The sequence below is a fragment of the Aplidium turbinatum genome, chromosome 9 (assembly GCF_918807975.1).
Source record: "Aplidium turbinatum chromosome 9, kaAplTurb1.1, whole genome shotgun sequence".
Classification (NCBI taxonomy): domain Eukaryota; kingdom Metazoa; phylum Chordata; class Ascidiacea; order Aplousobranchia; family Polyclinidae; genus Aplidium; species Aplidium turbinatum.
In genome coordinates, this window is record NC_137480.1 from 2,630,945 (window position 1) to 2,643,046 (window position 12,102).

A 12,102-nucleotide genomic window follows, 5' to 3' on the forward strand; every position below is an offset into this window, starting at 1 on the left:
TTCTCCTTTGGCCTTGTCCACAGTAATGCCATTAGCCTACTGCTAAGATTATCCTAGAGTAAGTTTATAAATTGTTACGTTTGTTAAATAAAAATGCGGGTTTATTTGCCGGGATGGGTATGTCCAAGCGAATTGCTACGTCGGGACAAGATGTGGTCAGCTTTATGCGCTTTTGCTCTGCTCTTTTGGTTGTTTCAATATCACAATTGTCAAAAACAACTCTGATATTGGTATTTTTCCCGCGTAGGCTACAAGATATTGAATGAACATTTCAAGCAAATTTTTCATATTCCAGGGAAGTCAGTGAATGAAAGCACAGCCATCAAATACAATCGAAATACAAGATAATCGAGGATTATTATTAGTGCACAAAATATTCTCATTTTGCAAGATTATGTATTTGAACAATGCAGATGTCTGAGATTTCCATATACTTCCGTCATCTGAGAAAAGTGATGGTGGAACATTGGCAAGTTCATACGAAAATTTGTCCGGTTCCAGTGACTCCTGCAAACAGGTTATAGACAGCAATCTGTGAAAGATTTCGGTGGATGACATGTGTATTGTGTATCTCTTTATCTTCATATTTAAAGGCTTTTCGCATAACGGCAAATGTACTTGCTTGGTCAGATCTTTTTAGCAAAATTTCTTTCAGTTTCTTTCCACATAGTTTGCGAATAATATCGTTACCAATAATTTAAGACGTTATCCACATTTACACGAGTATCTGCAATAATGCCCTGCTGAAACATTGTAGCCTACAAATCTTCCCCATTGTTTTTGGCAAAGATTTCGATGCATACATAGTTTTCCATAAATCATCTAAACCACTTCTTTCCATCAGTTTGCATCCTGCTCCGAGAAAGGACATCAGTTGATGAAAACCACCACGTCGTAAGGGAACATTTTTGAAAATACCAAAATTGTCCTGTTTAATTTTGAATGCTCTGAAGTAGAGGGGTTGGTCAAACGTTAGCGATGTACAAGTACAACGTATGCTCATTTTTCTCGCTTGGTCTTGAACGAATATCATTGTATTGTAAACAACTTCATTTGTTGCGAGATTAAGCGGTATCATAGGATTAAGTGATACTGACGAAACCTGAAACTCACCTTAAACTACATTAGCCATGAGCCCTTGCCATTGTACTGGCTTAGAATTGAATATGTTTGAACACAGCCATAGAGTGTCAAGCAATTCATGGTGCGTAAATAACACGGAAGAGACGTTCAGCTGCTTGATTCGTACGTCTTTTCAAGTACCTGTCTTTGCACCAGTATACGACTTGACTAAATTGCCAAAATTGCCTGATTCCAGTAGTTCAGTTGCACTGACGTGTTGTTTTTTCAATAACTACAGTAGTAGTCGAGTTGCCATTCTTGGTGTTTGACAATTTATAATGCCCATCACATGAGTTGTATCATGAGTTCATGACCTGTCAGAGTATCTTCGTTAAAATCGAAGTTATCTGCTACCCACTGACAGAAAGAGCCGTGATGACTTGTAGAATCCATTACCTCATCCGTATTATCACCATTCGCTTGGCTTACAGTAGGAGTAGCTGATCGTTTAAACGCTATTACTTGACCATAACTTGCACAAAGACCAAGGGATGGTAGTACAGTAGAATTCGCCTATAACGGCACTTCTAGGGGATTGCAAAAACTGACGTTATAGCCGAATTGACGTTATAGACGAACTACTGCAAACTATTCCAAAACTGTCTTTTGATTAAAGAAAGAGGTGTAGCCTATAATCCAGTCAGGTTTACTGTGTACCACCAAACTGACAAAAGTCACGCAGAAAATACAGTAAACAAAGAAATTGTTTAAAAACTTGATAATTTTGCTTCAGAGATCTCTTTCGACAACTGTAGGCTACTGTGTAACATTGCAGCTTCTAGTTTACAGTACCCTACTGCACGTACAACTGTTACCATAATTAAAGTCCCTGCTGCAAACGACGTAGCAAAATAAATGGAAGACATTTTGCAAGCAGCAGCGCTAACTGGATTAAAAGACTGACCGTTCGTGGTGCAGGTGATGGCTTAAAGTGACGTTATAAACGAACAAAAGACATCTGGGGACCAATAAAGGGTGCTGTTACATGCAAATTGACGTTATAGGCGATGCTGTTGTAGCCGAACTACAATGTACGTAAAAGATAGGAATTCTGCCGGGACCGAGCGAAATGTGACGTAATAGACGAATTGACGTTATAAACGAAGCCGTTATAGGCGAATTCTACTGTACATCCAAGCGAAGACTCGATCTTGTGACCTGATGTATAAAAATACCAATTGACAATAAAAGTCTCGCGACATTGCATCGGTGTAAGAATGGCTACCTATGTAACGACCTATTTCTTCAGGTAAGTATTTTTGTGCAGCTTTGGCGATGATGCAATGGATTTAATGACTTGGCTGGTATGATGTTATAGTTGTTATCCAACTCCTTAACTATGCTTTTTCTGAAATCTTTTCTTTGTGAAAGTTCAAGATATAAATCATTTTCAAATTTTATGTGTCCGTAATTTTCATGTTTGTCAGATTTGTTGTAACAGACGAAATTACATTTTCCGAAATCCATCTTAGTTAATTAGCATTTTCTAGAATTTTACAACCACTACACTGTGGGATGGCACAACGGGTAAGGCGTTGGCTTTCCAATTATGCAAACCTGGTTCGACTCCCGGCTTCAGCTGGTTGTTGAAAACATTGCTCATCTCTACCTAAGGTGTAATAAATTGGGTGGGCATAACTGCTGCAGAAAAGGCGGCCGAAAGAAAGGAACTGGCCACCCTACTCTCTTTAGTGCCGAAAGCTTAGTACAATGAGGACCTTATCTTCTCATACCCAACACTTGAATCAAGTATGGAACCACCTTTTTACACTATCATTGGAGCTTAATTTCTGTTACATGAGGCACTCAGCAAACAAAATATATTATTTTGCGTCGATTCAACGTTGCCAGACGTTGAATCAACGTAAAATAGCAAATTTTGCTGAAGGGTAATTCTAGTCACTATGTTAATCATCCTTGTTTCACTTGAAACTCGGGAATTAGTACGACAGAAAATACATAAATTTTTCTTCCGCTAGATGGCGCGCCGATCAATAATTGCCTCAGTGAAAAAGGCCTTTCCCCATGTCCGAATTTTGCCGAATTTTAGATTTGGGGTGTCAAACAGGTAACCCATCTTTTTATGAAGAAAAATGGTTGTTATCAAAAATGTCCGGGTCCGGCTATTTTTATGTCAATTCTTACTCGCCTATTATTCAGTACTTTTGTTAAAAAAGGGCATATAATTACATTAGCCATTTTGATAAATTTAGAAGGTATTTCAAAAATGCCTGAAGCTTTATTTGCTTTGAGGCTCCTTATAGCATCAGATACTTCTATCTCATTTATATCAGGAAAGCCAAAATAAGAACATTTACTGTTTAACATGAATGATTCAAAATTTACATTTGAATTTGGAATTTTAGCTGCCATTGAAGTTCCAATATTTGTGAAGTAATTATTTAATAAATTAATGAATTCAATAGAATCTGTTTTATAGCTTTTATCATTTATAGTCATAGTTGAAGGAAGCTTTTTATTATGCAAATTTCTTTTCCCCTCTATCATCTCATGAATGATCTTCCATGTTTTCTTGGAGTCACTTTTTGTTTCTTCAAACTTTTTTTTATAATGTTGATTTTTCAGTGATTGTTTTAAATGATTCAGCTTATTGCAGCTTATTCAGCATAGCCTATAGGGCTATAGGCCTATGCAATTTTTTTAATTTGTTCTTTCTTTTGCTTTGAAAGAGAAGGTGAAAGAAAAAATACTGTACGTCATGATCGGTCAATTTGTGTTTTAGATTAAAAAACCGGCGCCGGTCAAATAGCCACTGCCTGGGTAATTTACACCCACATCAGATTAAAAGACCAATTGGCAGGATGTGGCTTGGAGGGTCATAACTTAAATTGCGATTATTAAGCTATTTCTAAAACTACACTTACCTCTTGTACAGCCTCAAAACTGTTCAAAATAATTGCCTCCTTGGATCCCAGCCTTACTGATATTACTGGATCATTCACTCTTAGACTCCATTTCTTGAACACTCTTTCTGGGTAATTGCCAAGATAAGGCACCACACCCAGAAATGGAATCCCCTTAAACTCAGGAGGGGAGTTAGGATGGGTTTTTTTAAACCATCGGTAAAGTAGAGCAATAATTATAACAAGAACAGTCCAAGTGGTGAGGTTGTTTGAGATATATGACGTGCTTAGTTCAAACATTGCCATAGTCCATGGTTTACTATCGGGTGCAACCTAGTTCGTACCTTGAACCATTCGTACAGTCAGTTCGTACCATGAAAAGATCAAGAAAAAAAATTTAAAAAAACCGAAGTCGCTGATCGCAGTTTAATAGCACAAAGCCGAAGTCGCTGATCGGAGTTTCCCCAAACAATTTGAATTGAAACAAACTCGAGGGTTAGGGTTAGCGGAAACTGCGGTTAGCGAAAACTGCAAAACTGCGGGGAAAATGTTTGCGGAAACTGCGATCAGCGAGGGTTAGGGTTAGAGCATAGATTACTCTGTTTGTCTATGCTTAACAGGGTTGTCAGACAGCTTTTGAGAAAAAGAGCCAAACAATGTCGAAAAAAGAGCCAAACTGGGTAAAAAAAAGCCAAATTGTTCAATAATGTTAATAACGTTGCTAATAAAACATAATAACGTTAACAACGTCAATAACGTTACAACATTGCAACAACACAGTCTACAAGAACAATTCCAAATCTTCATCTTCTACAGTGTTTCCACTCGAATCTTTGGCATTGGCATAAACATTGTCAGCTAAACACTGTCTAAAAAATCGTAATTACACTTTTCAGTCTCAATTTCCGAAAGACATTTATGCAGTGCTGTATTCGAGGGTATACGGCGGTATACGCAGTATACTCTTTGCTTTTTTGAGCATCTATAGTATACCCTTTGGATTTCCAAAAATAAACAATTTTGTACTTCTCGTCCAATTTTGATGTTGATAATTCAAGTTATCGTAGAATAAAGGTTAGTATTTTGCAAGTAAAAAATGCTTCATATGCGGCGCGCTGTTGGGTTTCAGCTCGAGCGTCAATGCCCATGTCGTCCCCGGTGAGTGATCATGAATCACGCTGCCGAACAGACTTCATAATGCGGCGGGCTGTTGCATTTCAGCTCGAGCGTCAATGCTCATGTCGTTCCCAGTGAGTGATTGTTATGAATAACGTTGCCGAAAAGTCTTCATATTCGCTGAGGCGTAGGCCACAAAAGTAGAATTGCAAAAGTAGGCTATTACATTTTGAATATTTATCGTGGTGTTTGTTGCGTTATTCTTTCAGTTTGATACAACTTGTGGAATTAGTTGATGAACAAACAAATTATTTTAATTTTAAAAATAAAAATTAATTTCCAAGCTAATTGTTTTTTTTTCAAATGTCCGCTAGCCAGGGATAATTATTTTGTTACTGGCGAGTGCACAGTTCTGCACAACCGAGTGAACAGTTTGTTTATTTATTATTATTTCTTTAAAATAACATAACCTCGGACACGGTAGGCTACTGCTACGAGTGGCGTACCTATGCAAAATGGCGCCCATGGCAAAATTTAAATGTGCGCCCTTTTAACAATTTAAGTTAAATATTGCATAGGCCTACAAGTCCTTTATGAACAAATCATGAAGAAAATAAATGTATTATTGCCGTTTTATAATGTTCAAAGGCAGTCACGTGAGATTGTTTCGTCGTGCAAATTTTGTTCTCACTGCGGAGCTAATCAATTTGATAGAATGCTGCGCTATTGCGCCTTTCCAAGTTATTTCCCACATAAAAACTAGCCAACGCGGCTTATTACTTTTTTATGTGACGCTATGTGTATAGCCTACTGTAGCCTACTGCCAAGTAAATTATTGGACATAATAATCGGACATAAGTTTGTCTGCTTGACTTTTCAGCTTCTGCTGCTTGCAGCTTTCGTCTCTTTCGTCCTTCAGCCCCACTTTCCTTTTTCTTTTTATTGGTTTGTTACATGGTCTGCTTTTGTAATTATTTGTAATTATAAAGGGCAAGTAAAAGTTAAATTACAAAAAAGCCTTGGTCTATAATTATAATATATAGCCTAGGCCTACGCAAAATGTTTTCGTAGTCTTTTACGTACGCCTATAGGCCTAGCTAACTTAATTACAATTCATCTCAAAAGAGCGCTGTGTTGATGCAACCGTCGGTGACCGAGAGACCCGTAGATAGCCTATGCTCAGGGCCGGATTAAGGCGGGGGCTGACGGGGCTGCAGCCCCAGGCCCACCAAAAAAATAGGCCCACCGATAACAACCTACTAAAAGCAACTGACAAGCTTATTATCAGGATCGAAAGAATAAAATACGAAAAACATAGAACGAATGCTAACTGTGTAAACCAGGGGCACACCTCTCCAGGAGGCGTCAGATAATATCCAAAGGCGCGCGAGACCTAGCCTGCTCTACAACGTAAAATCGTTATTTTGTAGTGTCACACGAAGCTACTCAATTGCTGTTGCACGGTGTTCTTAAACGTTCAGAAAATACTGAGTAACTTGTCTTCTAAAATCAAGCTCTGGTCACTAAGAATCCAGCGTTGTTGAGAAGATAATTTGGACCCGATAGCCTACTTTAAATATCTCTTTTTGTTAAAGCAAGACTGCGCAACTCAAAATAGTACAAGGGCAGCAACAAAGAAAAATTATCTTATGCAGGTGGCATACAAACAAACGGTACAAACGGAAATAATTTTTGGCCCGGTACCAATGACATTCTCAGGGCCTTAAAACAATTAAAGAAAAATATTACTAACCATTGAGAAAAGACTTATATTCAAAAAAACGTTAGATCAACGTCACTTACAAAATAAATACGACATCTCACTCACAAAATAATGTAGACCTACTTATATGGATGGAAAAGCTTGAAACCGTTATTTTAATTGAGTTATGGTCGTGCATAATGAAACGGTTTCATAAAACCAGTCGGGTGCTGCAGGATAGCAAAATTACTTTGAATAAGGCAACAAATTTGCTTCAGGGTCTACATGACTTTGTTCATACATTAAGATCCCAATTCAAGAATTCAAGAAAAGGGTTGTCATCATTAGATTGAAAAAATTTTAAGAAAGAAGAGAAGAAAAGTATGCTTGGATAGCGAAGGTGGATCTAAAAACACATCACTTGATCTATCAAGCAGATTCAAAGTAGACTCATATTTACCAAACATTGATCAAATTATTTTGTGTATGAAATCTCGAATTGCAGCATACGATCGTCTTCAAATAAGATTTTTGTTTCTGGCGGAATTAAACACCATGTCTAACTGTAAAGTTGAAGAGAGTGCTAAAACATTGCTTCACTATTATCCAGATGATCTAGATCGCTGCCTAAAGAAATGATTCATCTTTATGCACTGCTAAAACAACACCATTTTAGCAGCGAATGCAGCAAAAAACTCAAATGTTTGGATTCATCAATAAAAATGAGTTGATGTATGCATTTCCTGACGTATCTGTTGTACTAAGAATATATCTTTGTCTGATGATTTCTAATTGTTCAGGCGAGCGCTCATTTTCAGTGCTTAAAAGAGTAAAGAATCAACTGCGTTCATCCATGGGCCAGAAAAGATTGCATTCCTTAGCTCTACTCTGCATTGAAAACAAAATTTTGGAAAAAATAGTCACCGATAATGTTACAGCTTTGCTTTGTCTAAATCCAGAAAACGTGTCATTTGAATGTGTTTAATAAGTAGCCTAAATACTGTACTTCGGGTATAATTTTTGCTATTTTATTTTAATTGTGATTGGTACAATGAAGGGAATGAAATATAGGCCTCAGAGTACCACATAGCCCCAGGTCCATCAAAACCTTAATCCGGCCATGCCTATGCTACGGGTATTTTCGTGGGATATCTGTGGATAAAAATAAAACAACCCAAGTCCGGCATTTTTTCAAAAACTATATTAATTAATTTAAATTGTCGCCGACATTTGTTGGCATGTCGGCGGGTTTTGTGACCGTTGGGTTGTATGCTGACTAGAGATTGAAGAAACTGATAGCGAATCAATCCCAACATTGGTGTGTTCTACCACGAATTGCGTTCATTTTATCCGTTTGACAACTTGAGGAAGTTAGGTAAAAGTACGGACGCGTTAATGACGAAAAATAAATGATTGATTGATCTTAAATATGCTTTTTTGATGCGTATAGGCTATGTTGAAGCGCGGGAACGTTTTAATTATTTTTCACTTGTATTTTTTGTCATTTTGGTAGGGTGGCAATTGACTAGTAGACCGTATGGTCGTCTCGTTGTCGGCACTAACGTACGCAGGGGGGGGCATTGAGCCATGGCTCCTCCCCTAAAATGTTTTAGTAGTTCACGACGTAGATTAAGGCATTTAATATGTTTTGGATTGCACTGTCAAAGCAATTAACAGTGTTGTTTTTATTTTTTTCTGATCTGAGGAACTATACGGTGAAGCCATTAGCCTACTATACCGAGATTAGCTCGCTTTCAAAAACAGAGAAGTAATGTACTAGCTGACACTCCTTCTGAATACTACCGTAGAAGCGTATTTTATCCTTTCTTAGACGCTTGTCTTCTGCAATTGCGAGAACGATTCAGCTTCCAAACAACTATTGCATTTTCACTTCAATCTCTGCTACCGAAATATTGTTCAAGTCGACCATTTGAAGCCATTGAAAAAAACGTTAGCACGTACAGCTCTTTTCTTTCATGTGGAAAAGATTCGGTCAAAATAGAATAATTGAGATGGCAAATCCATTGGCGAAACAGTTCATGTATACCTGATAACGTTATTGATGCTTTCAAGGCCGCAGTGGACCTAAAAATGTTCCCCAACATCGCAACGTTGATACAAATATTTGCAACTATACCAGTGACAACAGGAAAACAGCTACGAATGAGAGATCTTTCAGTACTTTAAAGTATAAATAATGAAAAAGGCAAAAGTATAGGCTACACAAAGAATTATTTGAGATCTACAATGGGAGAAGAACGTCTCAACGAACTGGCATTATTGTACATTCATCGGGAGTTAGAGCTAAACTATGATGACGTAATAACAGAGTTTAGCAAGAACAATCGACGATTGGACTTTGTCTAAAATTACTTATTTGATTGTGTACGTTGCGTTTATCACCTTGGTGCAAACGCAATAGCCTAGATTCGGGGTTTTCGTTTCTAATCAGGTGAATTTAGTCCCAGCACTCCGGCTTATCATTATTTTGCTCTCACCATTATTGCTGGACGATAATTAAAAACACTATTGTCTTTTTCGTAATTTTATCGCCCTACGTAAGATCTCATGCATTATGGTTTTTACTTCTCCGTTTAGGCTTACTATCATGCTTTTCATATTCAGAATCGGTAGCCTATGTGTTGTGTACAGTGACATAGCCTACGGTAGGCAAAGACCGTGAGAGTCTATATTTCACTAACAAATAAGCTACGGTACCTTAAACCTTGGTCAGACTATAGAGTAGCATAAGTCAACTCTTGATAAAATAAGTCAAATTATATCGAATGCCCCCTTTCCCATGGAACAAAATCCTGCGTACGCCACTGAACGTAGCCTACCCTCAATACGCGTAGTTCATTGGGTTTATTAAGCCAACTACGTCGTCTACGTAAGGCATTAAATGCGACGTTAAGAATGTTATATCGTATCGTTTGTTTTCAATACAACATCTATCCAAATGAGTAAACTTGCCGTTGCAAATTAAAACATTATCGTCAATGCAAGCTGAGTAGGCTACCCATGCCAGCAACCTATCGGCTATTATTAGCAAATGGACGTTTTTTAATTTTTTTTTCGTTTTGATTCAAAAGCATTTTCAATGCCTTTGAATCAAAACGAATTGTTTTTTTTTAGTTACACGTTATCTGAGGTTTACTGTAGCCTAGCCTTTTGCTGCTTTCATGGTTTTGTTTTTTAACTGTTATAAAGTAGGCTAACAGTTAAAAGTAGCAGTTTAGATTTTCAAAGTAGCCTAACACTTATTTAACAGTAACAGTTAAGCACATCTCTAATCTACATAACCTGATAACGTACGACCACACTTGTTGCAAGTCATAACTGAGTTAATGTTTTTTTAGCTGCTTTTTTGTCGTAGGTTAGATATGTTTATTTTCGCCCTTTATTGCGTTTATTTATTGCCCGCCCCGTTAGCTGAGTGGTTAAGCTATGCGCCCGGCTCAAGATCACGCGGCGCAAGCTCGACGCTTTGGATGTGCGCTTGAGCAACGCACTTCAGGACTGCTCTCCATTCAGCGGCACCTAGTGAATGGAATAATTTTTCGGCAACAACACTTCAACAATCGGAACACTTCACTCTGCCAATCTCGGTGACCGGCCCTGCGTCAAGAGCCACTGCAAGTATGCGTAACTACCAGAAATAACCAATCAAGGCTTTGTCAGTCCGAGGATAAAGATTCAAAACCAACCAATTTGCAGTGGGCTACGTTATAGCGATGTCAAAATAAATGTTCATGAAAAAAAATTGAGTGTTCATTGCAGGAACATGAAATCCATGTTCTTCGGACGAAAAAGCAATGCGAAATTTATGAAGAATCAGAACAGAGCATGAAAGATTTTTTTGTTTTCAATTCAATTTCGTTTTTCTTTGTAGAAGTCATGATGAGTTGAACAATATTGTAACAAGTAAAGCAGTAATGATAAATTTAACAATAGAGTACAGGAACAAAACCAACAAAAGAAAAAGGTAGCAAAAATTTCGTTTTGATTTGAGAAAGTACGTTTCAAACAACCATAATTTTTACCTACATTTAAATGGACAAAAAAAGTTGAACATCTGGCAACAGGGACGACATCGACGTGGGACGACATCGGCAGGGGGACGACATCGGAGGGACGACGTGTCCAGGGGACGACATCGGTGGCATTCGTTTGATAGTATGTGCCAACTGCTTTCAAAAAGAGCCAAATATTGAAAACAAAGGGCCAAGGGGCCAAACAATTTTTTTGGGGGCCAACTACCTCTAAAAAGAGCCAAATTTCACAAATTTGGCCCCAAAAGGGCCAATCTGGCAAGCCTGATGCTTAATTAGGGTAAGGGTTAATGGAAACTGCGGAAAAAAAGTTTGCGAAAACTAGTTAGAGTTAGCGGAAACTGTGGAAAAATGTTTGCGGAAACTGCGATCAGCGGACTTCGGTTTTGAGCTATTTTTTCTCTCGATCTTTTCAGGGGGAAAATTTTAAAATGATTGCGGAAACTGCGATCAGCGACTTCGGCTGTTTTTAATTTTTTTTCTTGATTTTTTCAAGGTACGAACTGACGGTCCGAACTGTTCATGGTACGAACTAGGTTGCATCCTTTACTATCTAAGATATATAACTAAAATTACACCACATAATATGAAGCTTGCTCATAAAATAAGGCAAAAACTGTACAAACTATCCTATGTGTCTTAGCCTACATTTTGTTATGACTAGACCTGTCACTCCAGATATTGGCAATGATTAAGATCATTTTGGTGGCCGTGCTTAACTACGGTATTGATGCATATACCGCAATATTAGATCCCTTCATGCACGTCTTAAACCATTATGGTTTTGCCACAATGCCACCTTTTCCTTTTGTTGGTTTTGTTACTGTATTTTTTTTTCACAATATCATTTCTTTTGCATTCTGACAAAGAAAAATAAATTGAATTGAATTTTATTTTCTCAGTAAAATTGTGAAAACTGGAAATGTTTTATTGGTACTTGGTGGGAAACATCGCCAGGGCTGCCATATTCTCAGAAAGTATGGCCGTCTTTAAATGTAGCAAACCTAGCAAACCTCGCAAACTTCGTAAACCACAAAGTTGCCAGATGGTATTTTTTTAATTGTATTTTTTTTAATTTCTTGGCGTTTTATTTATCAGGTGCATGTTTTTTACATCTCTTTTGAACATGTTATTTGTTTAGTGTTGATGTTCTATTTTTATCAATAAAAAGATATCAAAATCTCTGCTTTGTTGGTTATGGTTAGTATTGATATAAATACGTTTAAAGCAATACCTTTGCGATCAA

The 12,102-nt window shown here is 37.6% G+C and overlaps 1 protein-coding gene across 3 annotated transcripts in view; it reads right to left on the minus strand.

Moving 5' to 3' along the window:
* Nucleotides 1-4,416, minus strand: part of LOC145777208 (cytochrome P450 2J4-like) — a 47,576-nt gene extending 43,160 nt beyond the window's left edge. For 2 of the 3 annotated variants that reach the window (XM_082588531.1, XM_082588530.1), the window contains exon 1: nt 4,008-4,348. In XM_082588531.1, the coding sequence (XP_082444657.1) occupies nt 4,008-4,292 (285 nt within the window). In that variant the 5' untranslated portion in view covers nt 4,293-4,348. Of the gene's footprint in view, nt 1-4,007 lie in introns of all 3 variants that reach the window. The other variant, XM_082588532.1, reaches the window with a different exon arrangement.
* Nucleotides 4,417-12,102: the final 7,686 nt, after the last annotated feature.